The sequence below is a fragment of the Trichechus manatus genome, unplaced genomic scaffold, assembly GCF_000243295.1.
Source record: "Trichechus manatus latirostris isolate Lorelei unplaced genomic scaffold, TriManLat1.0 scaffold00122, whole genome shotgun sequence".
Classification (NCBI taxonomy): domain Eukaryota; kingdom Metazoa; phylum Chordata; class Mammalia; order Sirenia; family Trichechidae; genus Trichechus; species Trichechus manatus.
In genome coordinates, this window is record NW_004444058.1 from 3063585 (window position 1) to 3079092 (window position 15508).

General features: G+C 59.9%; 2 protein-coding genes across 2 annotated transcripts; both read right to left on the reverse strand.

Moving 5' to 3' along the window:
* Window positions 1–281: 281 nt before the first annotated feature.
* On the reverse strand, window positions 282–4452 carry VWA1 (von Willebrand factor A domain containing 1). Its single transcript, XM_004384463.1, has 4 exons — window positions 4380–4452; window positions 2756–3313; window positions 736–1020; window positions 282–613 (listed from the first exon to the last, which is right to left on the reverse strand). Exons 1-4 carry the CDS (start codon window positions 4450–4452, stop codon window positions 282–284), a joined length of 1248 nt encoding a protein of 415 aa, XP_004384520.1.
* A 9070-nt stretch (window positions 4453–13522) lies between these two features.
* Window positions 13523–15154, reverse strand: TMEM88B (transmembrane protein 88B). The gene is made up of 2 exons (XM_004384464.1): window positions 14879–15154; window positions 13523–13783 (listed from the first exon to the last, which is right to left on the reverse strand). The coding sequence occupies exons 1-2, from the start codon at window positions 15152–15154 to the stop codon at window positions 13523–13525; spliced, it is 537 nt and encodes a 178-aa protein (XP_004384521.1).
* Between the last annotated feature and the right edge of the window lie 354 nt (window positions 15155–15508).

Genomic DNA, 15508 nt, shown 5'->3' on the forward strand with positions numbered 1-15508 from the left:
TCCTGGGCCCAGCGCCAGCCCGGTTGTTCTCAGCCTGCCCAGACTCTCTCTCTTCTAAATCCTGCCCAAAGGATACCCCGTGTGCCCGGCTTACAGCCGGGCGGGGTCTGCAGGAGCCCAAGGACCCAGCCGGTTGTGCTCGGCTGCCAGGATGGCAGCGGAGGGTCTGATCGGGGAAGTCAGGTGAGGCCCGCGTCCTTGAGGGCAAGCGCGGGACCGAGCCCTCTGGCCGCGAGGCCTGGGTCGGGGTCACGCGGAGTCCCGGCGGGGCGGCGGCGGGGTCACGGCCCCCGGGCCCCAGCGTCGGGGAGGGGCGGAGCGCGGCTGCGCTCCCCGGGGGGCGTGCAGGCTTTCGCCGACAGCGCACGCTCGCGGCCCGAGCGGAAGGCCGCGGTCACGGTCACCAGGTAAACTGTGCCGGGCGCCAGGCCTTGTAGTGTGGTGCTGTTACCGCCTGCAGGCACCTCCACGCGCTGCGCCGCACCGCCCTGCAGTGGCCCGTACAACACTTGGTAGCCGAGCAGAGAGGCCGGGCCCAGGGCCGGGGCCCAGCTCACGCGCACGCTGCGCGGCCTGGCATGCGAGATGACGATCCTCTCCGGCCCAGCCTCATCTGCGGGGGAGCAAGACTTGTGAGCCGGCAGGGGGCCTCTCTCCCGCCGCCCTCCAGTCAGGCCCCCAGCCACCCCCACCCAAAGCCCCGCCCTTCCGCCCGTGGATGGGGCCCCACCTTACCGGGCAGCGTACGCACCCGCAGGTGCTGCGGCCCCACGAGGCGCTCGTTGGACTCAGGCACCAGAGCGACGTCATAGTCCGTGTCGGGCTCAAGGCCAGCCCAGGCCCAGCCTGTGGTGTTCCCCGGCAGCTGCTGGCGACGCACTGCCCCTGGCTCGGCGCTGGGCACCAGTTCCAGCACGTAATAGCCGGAGTTGGCGGTCAGCAGGGGCGGCCAGGCCAGACGGAAGCCGCTGGACGTGACTTCGGAGGCGCGGAGCTGCTGCTGCTGCGGCTGCATCGCGTCTGCGGGTGGATGGGGCCAGGGAACTGAAGTCACCTCTTTTGTGCTGAAGCTGGGGCCCTGACTGGTGACCCTGGGAAGACCCCGCAGACTGGAGGCCCCCAGTAGGAGGACAGGGGTCCTGCCCGCAGGCCTGGAAGACATGGTGAGCTCCTGGACAGGCTAGCCTCCGCCACGACCAACAGCCTTTTCACCCGTAAATAGCATGCTAATAATATGCAAAGCAGCCATGAGGCTAGGCGAAGGAGGGATAGGAGGCTGCAGCCCTCACCCCTCCCACCATCAGGGCTTCCCTGCCTGCCTCAGCCCCAAACCCAAACTCAGGGGAGAGGTATAGCAGCTACCACCCCCACCACCGCCAGGGCCCTCAGTGGCATCTGAGAACAGAGGACCAGACCCCGATCTGGAGTGGGCCCACAGGCTCTGGGATCAGCAGAGCCCTGGGGACTGGGGCAGAGGGGGGCCCAAATGTGCAGCCTGCAGATTCTGTGGAGGAGTAGTGGAGACAGGACAATCCAGGAGCAGCTGGACCTGAGTTTCTGGGGTGCTTCGTGCCTCAGGTTCTAGATCCCCATGGAGTACGGGCATGGGGGGACCCCAGAGTGGGACCACAAACGTGTTACACATGACACCAAGCAGCACATGGCCATCAAGTGACCTGCCGTTGGGTAACTTTGATAAATGTCTGGGTGGCATCACAGGATCTTGGACACTTCCTCCTCCTCAATGCTTAGTGCCCTAGCCACCAGGGTGGCATGCTCTCCTGCCCATCCCCTACACTCAGACCCGCCCCTAGTTCCAGGAGCCTCCCACCCCTCTGCCAGACTTCTCTGCCCAGAAGCCTTGGGTTTTTCCTGTCCAGGTGCCTGCCTTATCCTGCTGTTCCATGAAGGCTGAGCTACAGAGGGTGACCACGTGGGTCCAGACGTCCCTGGGGGAAATCTTCTGGAGGACCCTCCACCCCTCTCCAGCCCACAGTCCAAGTCCTTCCGGCTTTGGGTGGATGATTAACCTGAAGGCCGAGACTTGTAAAGAACCCCGGGGTGAGTGGCATTTTTCAATTTTTCAGTGGCGGCAGCAGGCTAGCCAGGCTGGGCCAGTGACCATGCCCTTCTTCTCTAGCCTCTCCCCACCCTAGAGAGCTGGTAGGGGTGTCCCTCAGCCCCAGCAGCAGTTCCCCCATCCTTACCCCCACCTCCTCCCAGGCAGTTCCCACAACCAGCCTCAAGTCCAAATCTGGTCAATAGGCTGCCCTGCTCAGCCCTCTCCTTGGCTGTCCTTACCAGGAGAGGGCCCAAGCACCCTTCCTGACCTTCCTGGCCTCTCCCCTCTCCAGACATGGGAGCCTCGTGAGCCAGTCGCCCCCTGCACATCCGCCAAGTTCCCGGACTTGAACCAGCCTTCTGTTTCCATCAGCCACACCTACACACGTAGCCCACCACGCCGCCCACTCCGTGGATCTCCAGCCCAAGGGCTGGTGCCCATCAGCAGGGAGCACTCCCGGAGGTGGTTACTCAGCCTGCCCTTCTGTCCCGAACAGCTCCAGGTAGCAGGCTCCCAGGGCCACCCGGTTGCAGTGTGTCCATGGACAGTGCACAGAAACGCCTTGTGTCACTCCCCTCCCTGCTACCCTCAGTGATGTCAAATACCCCAATAGCCCTGGCTCCAGATCCTCCTAAAGTGTCATCCCAGTCTCTCCTGCTGGGGCTCCCCAGGGCCCCACTTCCTCCCACCTACCAAGAATGGAGTCCCGAAGCTCCTGGGCAATGATGTGTAGGTCGTCCACATCCACAAAGTGCAGGTGCTTCTCGGGAGGGGCTGAGGCGGCGGCCGACAGCTCAAGGAAGTTGCCACGGCCGGTGCTGATGATGAAGACAGTGACACCCAGGTCCTTGAGCTCCTGCATAGGGGGCCCCACCGGATCACTGGAGCCACCATCTGTCACCCACACCAGCACCTTGGGCACCCTCAGCCGGGCACCGGCTGCCATGTCAAACAGCTGCTCCTTGGCATAGGCCAGTGCCAGGCCAGTGTTGGTGTCACCCATGCGCTGGGCCGAGGCCCGGATGGCATCCTGGACCGCTGCGCCTGAGCTGTGCTGGCCAAAGGAGAACTCAGTGTATGGCCGGGTGCCCACGTGCACCAGGCTGGCATGCAGGGCCCCGGGGCCCAGGGGCAGAGGGGCCACCAGCTGCCCCAGGAACTCCCGAACCCTTGAGAATTCGTAGTGGGATACGCTGGCCGAACTATCCAGCAGGAACAGCAGATCCCCCTGGGGGGCCGATGCCGGGAGGCCTGGGGGAGACGGGAGGGTTCAGCCTTGAGCCATGAGCCCCCTCAGACAGCCCACCCCAAAGCAGAACCCCCAGGATCTGAGCTTGCCCTAAGCCGCCCTCACCCCAGCTGACCCCGAGAGCCTGCTGTGTTCGATACCCAAGGCCCTGAGGGGGTGGTTCTGAGCCAAACAAGAGGCTCAGCTGCTCAGTGGGTTCTATGTCACTGGGGCAGCACCAGCAGCGATGCTTTCTGGGCTCATGTCTCATCTGTATAATGAGAGCCCCACACACTCCCTCACCCAGCTGGCACAGCTCTGGGTGGGGGGGGCTGCTCTCAAAATCTTTGCTACCCCCCAAGCTGTCTCCTGAAGAAGTGGCCTCAAGGAAGGAGGAGTTCAGCCTCACAGCTCAGCCTTGAGGGGAGGCAGCCTGCCCTGGGGTGTGCACAGCAGCAGGGGAGGGGGACAAAGCACTGGACGAAGCCCCTCCTCCTCTTCCAGCCCAGGCGGTCAGGCCGGGTTCAGTGACAGCATTTACAGATGATGTCACCCCTCCCCTGGCCCCCAACCTCTGCGCCATCTGGACCCCGGAAGCAGGACACGGGTGGCAGCCGTCCGAGGGCCCCACCACCCTCCTCTCGACCTTTCCTATTCCTCCCTGTCCCTCCCGGCACACCGGGTGGGCAGAGGGCCCCCCACTGGGCCGCCGGAGGGGGGTGCTGTGGGTGTCTCGGTTCTGTTCTGGCCCCCAACTCGATGTGGCGATTCCAACACACCTACTATCCCTCTACTAACAGTTCTTCCAGGGGTAGGGAAAGTGAGGAAGGGGACACCTCTTCCTCCCCGTTCAGGCCACGCGATCCCACGGAGATGCACCGCCAGGGCAGACGGCGGGCTCCACGCCCCGGCGCTCTCGCCTTCCAGCCCGCCCGGGGTACCTGGGCCCGCCCGCCGCAGGTGGGTGGGGCTGCCTGGTCCGGCTGCCCCTCGCCCCCGGCGGCGGGAGGAAAGCCACCGCCCTGCGCGCCGCGGGTAGCTGAAGGGGCGCCCGAAGCCCGGCTCCCTCGCCCGCCTGGCTGCACTCACCGTGCTCCACGCCGCTCTGCGCCAGCGCCAGCCGAAAGCTCAGGGCCAGGCCGAGCGCGGTCCAGGCGAGCATCGCGTTGCAGGACCGGGAGCAGGGCTGAGTCGCCACTTGTTCGGTTGCTCCTGGGCTGCAGGGCGCGCCGCTGCACAGCCCGCGGACTGAGGCCCCGCCCCTGGGCCCTGTCCCCAGCTAGGCCCCGCCCTTGGCCAGGCCCCGCCTCCGCCTCCTCGCGCACTCACTCGCCCGGACGTGCAGAGACCCCGCGATGCCGACACGCAGACAGCCAGACACGCAGCACTACCGAAATCCGATCAGGGCACCCACGCGCGCCAACAGGCACACGCACTATGGTCTCCACTTCTCCGGGTGTGAGGCTGTGGGGTCTGCTGCCTCCCCCACCTCCCGGCCAGGTGCACAGCAGGGAGTCACCAGGCCAGGTTACCCCATGAACCCTGTCCGTGACTCCGCGGAGCAGGGGTCCCTGAAGCCAGGCCCAAGAGAAGCCCGACTTATTGATCTCTAGGCCTGGCCAGGTCAGAGCCCGGCGACGGGTGCTGTCTGGGGGCTGGAACATGAGCCCTCAAGGACTGACTGTCAGGGACTGGAAGGATCTTGGGCGGAACTTAGAAAGGACACAGGGTCTTGGGAGGGGATAGCGGCCTGAGAAACTTGAAAGGATACTTCTTAGGGTGCGCAAACCCCCAAAGCAAAGCCCCCACCCACCCAGCTTCCTGGAGGAAGATGCATGGGGCTGCAGGTGGCTCGTTCGAGTTCCGAACTCTGTCCAGTGTGCCAGGGCACTGTGAGGTCAGGCCCCAGGCCGACCCCAGCCTCCCACGGAGGGGCCCATCAGGAGGAGCCTGCTGTTGAGCCAGGGGCCCATGGGTCTCAGGATCTTAGCAGGACCCAAAGTGACCAGAGGCGGCTGGCTGCAGGGATGTCCTGAGGGCCCTTGGACCCCCAGGGTAGATCCCCTCTTATAGGTGAGGCAGGGTGGCAGCATCTCCCGGGCTGGGCGGAGCTGAGGTGCAGGAGTGCCCCGGCCCCCTTATTCCTAAAACGCTGTCGTGTGGGGTAAGCATTGCCCTCTCCCAGCCCGTTCTCTCCACAGAGCTAGGGCGCTGGGGCCACACTTCCCAGCCATGGTGAGGGGGTGGGGTCGTCTCTGCCGGAAATCCCCTCCCTTCCCATCCCCCCAGGAGGATGCTCTGCGGGAGGACGGATGGGACGCAATGGTTTTCCTTCCTCCCTTTCTGGCAGGTGAGGTGCGGTGGGGGAATGCGGACAGGCGGGAGCTCCGACTTTGCCTAAAAAAGGAAGCGCCTGGCTGCGGAGCTGAAGAGCTGGCGGCAGGAACAAGCTAGAACTGTGTCGTCGCCGTCCCCCACCCCTTGCCGGGAATCTTGGCAGTGGCAGTGCTGGCTCAGCTCCAAAGACCTCGGGCCTCTGCTGGGACCAGAAACTGCCGGTGCTTCCCGCCTGGGCCCCGTGGATGAAGCAGTGGGGCTTGGGCTCCGGATCCAGGGGTATGCTGCTCAGAGGTGCCTGGGCTGAGGAGAGCTAGCTGCGTCCATGGAGGACGATGAGGTCAAGACCATGGACAAGGCAGCAGCAGCTGGAGTGGGTGGGCCTGGGGTCCAGTGGGGAGGCTGACCCTGGACCCTGCGGGAGGCACACCCAAGCTGCCGTGTGCAAACCTATTTCTCTGTGCACGCATTGTGGACCTTCTCTGGCAGTGTACTGGGCCGTGGTGGGTCCACCCTGTGGGGAGGCTGCTGGCTTGCAGGCAGTCCCTCCTGTTGTTCCCCCACTCCTGCCTGCCCTGGGAGAGCCCCAGAGGCAGGGAACCTAGCTGGGCTCAGGCGGGCCCACAATCACACCTCCGCCTGTGCTGGGCTGACGGGGAAGTTTCTGTACCTTCTGGAAAAACTGAGTGGGTCTTGTTGGCTGTGACTCAGGCTCTCAAGGAAGCAGCCACCCTCCTCCCTCCAGCTTTGCCATCAGAGGCAGAAAGGACCAGGGAGGCCCAGCCTCAGGACGGCCAGCTGGGCCACTGCCCGCAGGCACTGCTGCTGCTCCACTGAGCTCTGGCCTCACACCCCCAGCACCCTCTCCTAACAGCTCTAGCCTCTGCTTCCCACTGCCCCCCACTGCTGCCCCCAGCCCCAGAGGGGAAACCTGGGCTGGCAGAGGGTCTCCAGGGAGTGAGTGGGGTCAGCCAGGGGTGTAACGGTCAGGGCTGGGCAGAGCTAGAGATAGATGCCAGAGAAAGGATAAATAAAATGGTCTGGAAGCCTCCTCTTTAAGGGCGTTGGGCCTAGGAGGCGAGGGGGGCAGGAGTGGACAGCGATGGGCAGAGAGATGGGGCAGTGGCAGGAGGAGCAGGTCAGGCCAGGTCACAGCAAGACCCTGGCCCCAAGGCCTCCCCTCCCCCAGGCCTAGCCCCTGCCTGGTCCAGGCAACCTGAGGACTCAGGAGGAAGGGCCAGCCTCCGTGTGACTGAGGCCACTCTGCCCCTACAGCCTGACACAGGTCCGGAAGTCCCAAGCCTCACTTCCCAAAGCTAACCCCCACTGCCAGTCTGCATTCAGGCAGGTGGAGGGAGTTCTGGGCAGGGACCCCCTCCCTCACTTCCCAGGGACACTGGCCAGCCGGGCACCACCCCGCCCCCACCCAGGTTCCGCAAGAATGTTTCCTCCTCCGCTGCACAATCCAGCTTCTCTGGAGAAGAATGGCCTTTTGTCTCCAAGCTCTATGTGATCATGCTCAACCTCAGGGAAAAGGGCAGCTCCCGGGGCCTCTGACCCCACCCCTGACCGCAGCCAAGGGCACAGGGTAGGGCCTGGGGGCAGAGGCGGCCTGCTCCCCCGCACTGCCCTGTGTGCTGGTGTTTTTCATGTCCTTCATATCACAGGCACGCGCCCACACACACCAGGGACACAGAAACAGGAAGCAGCTGGGGTGAGGTGTGGGCTGAGGCTGGTGACCCCTCCCCATAATACTGAGTGGGACAGAGGAAGGGGTAGCAAAGAGAAGCAGGCCCTTCCCACCAGCCTCCCCACAGCCCCACCCACACATTCTTCTGAAGGGACTCACCTGTCTGTGGTCTGTGACTTGTCCGGGCCTGAGGACCAGTCCCGGGGGGCCTTTGGGTCCTGGCTTACTCCCCTGCCAGCCCCCAGAGCTGACCCCCTACCCAGTCCCAGGCGGTCAGGTTATACTGCTAGGGGTGGGTGACCTGGGCATGGGGGATGGCAAGGGCACCTACATCTATTCATTCCTCATCTCTGTGCTACATCTGGCACGTAGGGTGCTGGGGCCTGGCAGGGATCTAGCAGAGTCCCTGTCTCCATGGCGCATTCCTGTCTAGAAGGGGGTTGTGCATGTTAGCAAGGATACGTGTCTGTTTATTTCCCTGGGGCAGTCAAAACAAGGTGGCCAGGTCAACCCCTGGGAGGGGCACTGAGCAGAGACAGAAGCAAGAGGGACATCTAGGCCTGGAGGGAAAAGCATCCCAGGCAGAGGGAACAGCAGGGGCAAATCCCTCCAGGTGGGGCTGGGCCAGTGTGAGCCCATGGAGGGGGACTGGAGGGCCTCAGGCCAAGGGGGCTGGCAGGATCGAACAGTGGGAGTAGCTAGGGGTCTGTGGCTCTGCTTGCTGTGTAGGAGCAGCCTAGGGGTGCTGCGTGAGAGATGCCCAGGTAAGCCCAGGTAGACTCTTAATAGGCTGGGGTGGGGGGATGTCCCTTGTCCCTAGGCACTCGGCCTCTGCACCAGGCTAAATCTTGGGACCACTTTCTCGGTGGGACTCCTTGCCTTGTACTGGCTGTTCCCTCTGCTGTGACAGGATGGCCAGCCCTACCCTCACCCCAGGCCAAGGCCTGCTTCCCACAGGGTCAAGGCTTAGACCTTGTAAGTTCCTCCCTGCTGGCACGTCTTCCTGCTCTCTGGAGCTCAGATGGGGAAGGAAGGAGGTTTGAGTCCAGAACTGCCAGCAGGGCAAGGACAGGCTTGTGTCATACCCTGGCAAAGTGGCCTCCCCAGAGGTGGAAGGGGGATACCAGGAATGAACAGAGGCCTTTGCCCCCCAGAGTTAGCCCACCCACCTGGGCAGTTGTTACTGCCTAGCACCCGGATGGGCCCACATTCCTAGGTGGGGGCAGGTCCACCCCTGGGGTTCAGGCTGGCGGGGCTAGAGGGGGTGGGGGTGGGGGCCCTGGAGGAAGGAGATGCAAGTGTGCTCAGGCGGAAGACCTGGAGAGGGATCTTCCTTGGGTGGCAGCGGGGGGGGGGGGGGTGCTGCAGACACCTGCACTTCCAGGAAATACTTTCTAAATGAATAACTGACCTTGGGCAAGTGGGGAGCCACCTGAATCTTTCCTCACCTGTAAAGTTGGGACAGTGCCCCCCTTGCTGGGCACTAGGGGAGCACACAAAGGCCACACCAAGGCTTACAGAATCAGACCTGGCCTGCCCCACTCCTGTGGAGGCCCGGGCATGGCCAGGTGTGTCCTTACAGGGCAGAGGCCAGGCCCATGGAGGTATTCACCTGGCCTCCTGGCGGCCCAGCAGGTTCAGCCCCTTGGCCCTTGGAGGGCCAAAGGCAGGAGACCTTCAGAGCGGGGCTGGGTGAGCCCAGGGAGGGCTGGGAGGCCAGTGGGCCACTCCAGATTCGGGGTGGAAGCTCGGGGAGTGAGGAGCAGAGGTGCCATGAAGATGGGGGCTGGGACCCAGGCAGAGCCCTAAGGTGGGGGCTTCTGTCATGGGCTCCATGCTGGGCTTAGGGTAGAACAGTGAGGGGAGGGGTCCTGCTGGGGGCGGGGTAGGGTGGTTATTAGATGGGCTGGGCAGAGGCCAGTTGACTGCCTAAGGCCTTGGGGAGGAGGAAAACTTGTGACCAGAGGCTCCCAAATCCCCCTTAGCCTGATATCCTCCTCTCTCCTCAGGACCCTGGCCAGCTGGTGGTGAATAGGAAGACCCCCTAGGACTCCTGAAAGAGGGGCCCTGAGAGAGGACAGTGCAGGAGAGCCAAAGGCAAGGGTGGAGAGCCCCCTCCTACTGCCCCAGCCCCCAGGGCCTGTTTCCACCCTCTCTCCCTTGCATCAGCCCCTGCCCCAGCTGGCTGTGGTCACCACTTGCCCACCCCACCCCCTCCTGCTTCCCTGCCAGCAGCAGCCTTCATGTTCCAGAGCTGCTTTTTCCTCCCTGCAAAAGCAGACCACAAGGCCTCTTGTGCAAACCGCCATCAGCCCCCCACAGGTGTTCCTCTTATGAGCAGGCCAGGCTGGGGCCAAGGTTCAATTATCTTACTGCCGCCAAGGCATTCAACATCCTTGGGCCAGCTGGTGGCTGTGCGGCCTCAGGGTGGCCTGGGAAGCTCAGGGAACACCTTTAGGGAACTAGCTCAGCCTCAGGCGCCTGTCTCCATCCGGACTCCCCTCCAGGCAGGCAGGGCTCCCCGCTGCAACCTCCCCACCCCCACCCTGCCCAGCTGTTGTTTTGATGACTCTAGGGCCAAGACAATCCTCAGCCAAGGGCTTCCCAGGAGAGTCCTCATCCTTGAAGCCTGGCGTCTGCCAGAGCCTGCCCAGCCCTGGGCAGAAGGAGAGGAAGGCAGCCCAGGGGAAGCTATCCTCAGTGGCTTGGCGACAGGCCCGGCTCCTGTCTGGCCAGGAAAGGCATCGGAGCTAGGCATAGACAACAGTTGGAAAACCCCAAGAACTCCTGCTGGATTTGACCTAGCCACACACTGGACTCTACTCAAGGCCACAGACCTAGCCCTGACCCTAGTCACAGGCTGAGCCCTGACCCTGGCTTCAGATTGACCCCTGATCCAGGTCATACCCTAAACTCTGAATCTGGCTCAAAACAGCCCTGACCCTGGGCCCAGCCTGAGGCTTGATCCTGGCCCCAGATTGAACCCTGACCCTGAGCATACCCTGAACCTTGACCCTGGTCCCAGACTGAGTCCTGATCCTGGTCATACCCTGAACCCTAGTCTTGGTCATACCCTGAACTCTGATCCTGGTCCCAGATTGAGCTCTGGCCATAGTCACATCTAAGCCTTGATCCCTGGTCATGTCTGAGCTGTGAGCCCGTTGCTCACAGGCTAAGCACTGATGGCAATATGGCGGACTTTGTTGTTGTTGTTGTTAGGTGCCATCTAGTCAATTCTGACTCATAGTGACCCCATGCACAACAGAACAAAACACTGCTCAGTCCTGCATCATCCTCAACAGTTGTTGTTATGTTTGAGCCCATTGTTGCAGCCACTGTGTCAATCTATCTCGTTGAGGGTCTTCCTCTTTTTCGCTGACCCTCTGCCTTACCAAGTATCATGTCCTTCTCCAGGTCACTCCTGATGATATGTCCAAAGTAAGTGAGACAAAGTCTCACTATCCTTGCTTCTAAGGAGCATTCTGTTTGTACTTCTAAGACAGATTTGTTCGTTCTTCTGGCAGTCTGTGGTATATTCAATATTCTTGGCCAACACCATAATTGAAAGACATCAATTCTTTGGTCTTCTTTATTCATTGTCCAACTTTTGCATGCATATGAGGGATTAAAAATACCATGGCTTGGGTCAGGTGCATCTTATTCCTCAAGGTGACATTCTTGCTTTTTAACACTTTAAAGAAGTCTTTTGCAGCAGATTTGCCCAATGCAACACTTCATTTGATTTCTTGACTGCTGCATCCATGGGCATTGATTGTGGATACAAGTAAAATGAAATCCTTGACAACTTCAATATTTTCTCCTTTGATCATAATGTTACTTACTCGTCCAGTTGTGAGGGTTTTTGTTTTTTTTATGTTGAGGTGTAATCCATGCTGAAGACTGTATGTAGTCTTTGATCTTCATCAGTAAGTGCTTCAAGTCCTTTTCACTTTCTACAAGCAAGGTTGTGTCATCTGCATATTGCACATTGTTAATGAGTCTTCCTCCAATCTTGATGCCATGTTCTTCTTCATATAGTCCAGCTTCTTGGATTATTTGCTTAGCATACAGATTGAATAAATATGGTGAAAGGATACAACCCCGATACACCTCTTTCCTGATTTTAAACCACGCAGTATACCCTGGTTCTGTCCAAATGAGTGCCTCTTGTTCTATGTACAGGTTCCACATGAGCACAACTAAGTGTTCTGGAATTCCCATTCTGTGCAATGTTATCCATAATGCGTTATGATCCACACAGTTGAATACCTTTGCATAGTCAATAAAACACACGTAAACATCTTTCTTGTATTCTCTGCTTTCACCCAAGACCCATCTGACATCAGCAGTGATATCCCTCATTCCACGTCCTCTTCTGAATCCAGCTGGAATTTCCAGCGGTTCCCTGTTGATGTACTGCTGCAACCATTTTTGAATTATCTTACAAAATGGACTACATCCTCTAAAAGGTCTTTCAGCTACAACTAGATTCTGGATGAGTTACAATGAACACACTTTTTTTTTAATACACTGCTTGGCTTACAGGAAAGTAAAGGAAATATCTCCAAGCCCCCACCCCAAATTTAAACATTAAAAATACAGAAATAAAATAGTGAGCAGAAACCCAAGATGATGAAATTAAGCAAATGAGAATGCAGAGGATTCCCTGGAGACAGAGCCATGCTGCAATCAAGGAAGCAAGCCTTGAATGCTTCTGTGGGCTATGAAACCATGATCCTCAAAGAGCTTAAAGGGAGCCCAGGTTGGTAATGTCCAGAAAAGTGAATGCTCTCTGGAGGGAAAATCCCCAAGGCAAAAACCTTGGAATCACCACAGGTGTGAGCAAACAATGAAAAATTACCAAACATTCCAAGAAACAGTACATCATTAGTGAGAAACAGCAAAGACAACAAATAACAATTTAGACCACCCAAAGACTAGGATATTGGAATTGTTAGGTACAGAACATGAAATAACTACATATGAAATGTTTAAGAAATCAAAGATGGAATCCAAAAATCATGTATGCACTAAGAGACCATCAGAAATAATCAGATACATTTGAAAAACAACCAAGTATTATAACTTTTAGATATAATAATAATTTTACATTAAGCAGATGATTTAATCAACAGATTAGACAAGATGAATGAGAGAATAAGGAACTGGAAGATGAAAATTAAGACATTATCCAGAACGCAGCACAGAGAGACAAGGAGATGGAAAATAGGAAAGAGAGATTAACTGACATGGGAGGTAAGAGGAAGGTGAAACATACATTTAATAGGTGTTACCAAGAAAAAACAGGTAGAATGAATGAGACAATATTGAAAGGATAATGGTTGAGAATTTTCCAGAACTGATGAAAAATATGAATTCATAAAAATAGGAAACACAATGTATACCAAACAAGAGAAATAAGACCATAGCCATACCTAGATACATGCTGGTAAAATAAAAGAAAACCAAAGAAAAAGAGAAGATCTTCAAATTAGCCAGAGAAAACAGACTGAGTGCCTGTTTAAACACATACTCTGGTCACAGGCTGATCCCTAAACCCACCCACAAGTCACAGAGCTGCCATCTGAGAGCAGGACCCCTTTGGCCAAAGGCTGAGCCTTGACCCTGGACAAAGGTGAGCCCTGACCAGTCACAGGATGAGCCCTGCTGCTGGCCACCAGCTGGGTTTCTGGAACCATTCTGGCTTTTGACTGAGTGTGGATGTCTCCCAAGCAAGCCTCACCACCTCTGGAACTTGCTGGAAATACCAGTGGAGACCTGCTTGGTGACCAAGACACGGGGTAGCAAGGACTGCTCCTTGTGAGTGTGAACTTGGGCCCAGGGCAGCTGCAGGGGAAGAAGCCAGGAGGGCCGCCTTTCCCTGAGCCTGGCCATCTGCATCTCTGAGGGCCATCTCCCTCCTCCCCGGGGCCTTCCCAGCCTCTATGCAGCAGGGAGGGGGCGACCAGTGCTGCCCGGTGGGCAGGGTGTGGGGAAAAGTTCTGGGGAGGGCAGACTCGGTCCGGGGGAATCAGGTGCCATCTCGTGGCCACTCAGAGCACTGCGCGCCGAGCGATTTCCCTAGCGGGGACCCGGGTACAGAACCGAGGTTCACCAGCTTGGGGTAACTTTATGGGGGCCGTGGGACAGCTCGGGGGCCTCAGGGATTTGGAGGTCTCGGAGTCTTCTGGAGAGACCTCTGGGGTCACATCCAGGTGCAAAACTGATCCTCCCCGTCCAGGTCGCGGCCCGACAGCTCCCCGCCGCTGGACCTCGGGCGGCGGCGGGGACTGGAGGCCCAAGAGGGGGGCAGCAGCAGCGGGCGGAGGCGCCGGGCAAGGCGGGCGCGGGCGGCCGAGGCTAGCACGAGCAGCGGCGGCAGTGAAAGGAAGCCGAACACGATGAGCGTCGCGGAGCCACCGTCCGACAGCAGCGCGCGGCACGGGGGTCGTGGCGCCGGGTGGACCTGGGGGCGGGGCGGGCGATCAGGACCGGGGTGGGGGTGGGGTCGAGGCAGCGAAAGGGGCGGGGTCTGAAGTCGGCGCGTCGGGAATGGAGGCGTGGCCCTGAAAGTGCTGGGACCAAGACGGCACAGGGAAGGGGCGGGACCCAGGAATGGACAGACCAGGAGGCGCGGCCAGTGGTCGGGACCCAGAGCGGGGCCGGAAGGAGGCGGGGCAGGCGTGGAGGCATGGTCTTGAACTGGGTGGGGCGTGAAAGCGGAAGGACTGGGAGGCGGGGCAAGCTGTCAAGTGCCGGGGTATGGGTCCTCAGCGCGGGGCCTACGGTCAGGCGGAGTGGGGAGTCTGAGACTGACTAGGGGCCAGACAGTGAGATTTAAGTGGGAGATCCGGGACCCTGGCTAGTCCAGCTAGGGGTCCCTTGTAAGGAGGCTCAGGGAATTGCCCTCTGGCGCCCCAACCCCCACTTTTCTCACCCACCTACTCCCACCTGGCCCCTCCCTGTGTTGGCATCTGACCTTGATCGTACTGGTTGCTAGACCCTTAGCGCCAGCTTCTCTGCGGTCCCCCTCCCTCCCCATATTCAGCCCCCTCCCCCCCTGCCCTATACCTAGAGAGAGGGGACCAGGGACCCATCTGCCTACACCCTCCCGGCCCTACACCATGCCACAGTCCATTACCCGGGAGGGAAAATCCAGCCGGGGCAGGGGGATCTGCGAGGGGCTGTGGGGGTGAGGGATGGGGAGGGGCTGTGGGAGGGTTATATTTGGCAATATTTTCATCTTCTCTCCCTGGAAGCCCTTTCTCTCCCCACCCTAGCCCAGATGTCCAGGCCTGGTGGCCCCTGGTACAAGGCTTGGAGATCTCAGGGGGAGGGGAGAGAGCTGTACCCTCGGGTAACAGACAAAAGCCCTTCTTTCACAGCCAGTGTAGGGGGGTGGCAAAGAAAGAGGCTCTCCAGGGAGGGGCACACATGTCCCTGGGGGCAAGGAGCAGGGCTGGAAAGGAGCAGGTTCAGCTTCTGCCCAGGGACCCTGAGCTTTTGCAGGACCCCTCCCCAGGCCCCAGGCAGTCTTCTGCCCCAGGAGGGCTCAGCTCACCCTGGAGTGGCACAGGAAGCCCAGGTAGACAACGGCGGCTGCGGGCAGCAGCACCAGCAGAAACACCATCGCGGGCAGCAGCAGGTGGAGCAGGAGTCCAGCCAGGGCCCAGCCGGGCAGCAGTAGGGTCCCCAGGCCCCGGATGGCCAGGCCCACCCACCCTGGGGATGTCAGGGCTGAGGCCTGGTGGTCGGGGGGCCTCTGGGGAAGCATGGGTGCTGTGTCAGAGGCACACCCTCCCTCATCCTCATCTGTCTCCCTCTCCTGCTCACTCATCACAGCAGGATTTGGAAGTCAGACTAGTAACCCTTTAACCCACCCACAACTCAGACTGGGATCTTAGGCCCCCACCCAGACGGAAGGCACCAGAGAAAGGATTCAGCTGGATGGCAGGACCCTGGCCCAGAAAGGGCGGGCCCGGACGATCAGTACCCTGGGGCCAAACCCCTGCCTCAGTTTCCCCTGCTGCCAGGCCAAGCCTCTTGCTGCCAGGCGGCCACAGCTCTGGCTCTGGCCATCTCCCCAGCTGGCTCCTGTGTACTCTGGTCCGGCCTTGCACAGCTGTCCCCATGGCCAGCCCTAGGGCCCTCCTCCCTTGTGGTCCCGCCTCCCCCTCCAGCTCACCCAGAC

Excerpts from the sequence above, each read along its gene's own strand:
- TMEM88B (XM_004384464.1), bottom strand. The coding sequence starts at position 15,154 with ATGAGTGAGCAGGAGAGGGAGACAGATGAGGATGAGGGAGGGTGTGCC. Across the intron at positions 13,784-14,878 it reads GCTTCCTGTGCCACTCCAGG|GTCCACCCGGCGCCACGACC; the intron begins GTGAGCTGAGCC and ends CCCCGCCCCCAG.
- VWA1 (XM_004384463.1), bottom strand. The coding sequence starts at position 4,452 with ATGCTCGCCTGGACCGCGCTCGGCCTGGCCCTGAGCTTTCGGCTGGCG. Across the intron at positions 1,021-2,755 it reads GCTTCGGGACTCCATTCTTG|ACGCGATGCAGCCGCAGCAG; the intron begins GTAGGTGGGAGG and ends ATCCACCCGCAG. Across the intron at positions 614-735 it reads GCGGGTGCGTACGCTGCCCG|ATGAGGCTGGGCCGGAGAGG; the intron begins GTAAGGTGGGGC and ends GCTCCCCCGCAG.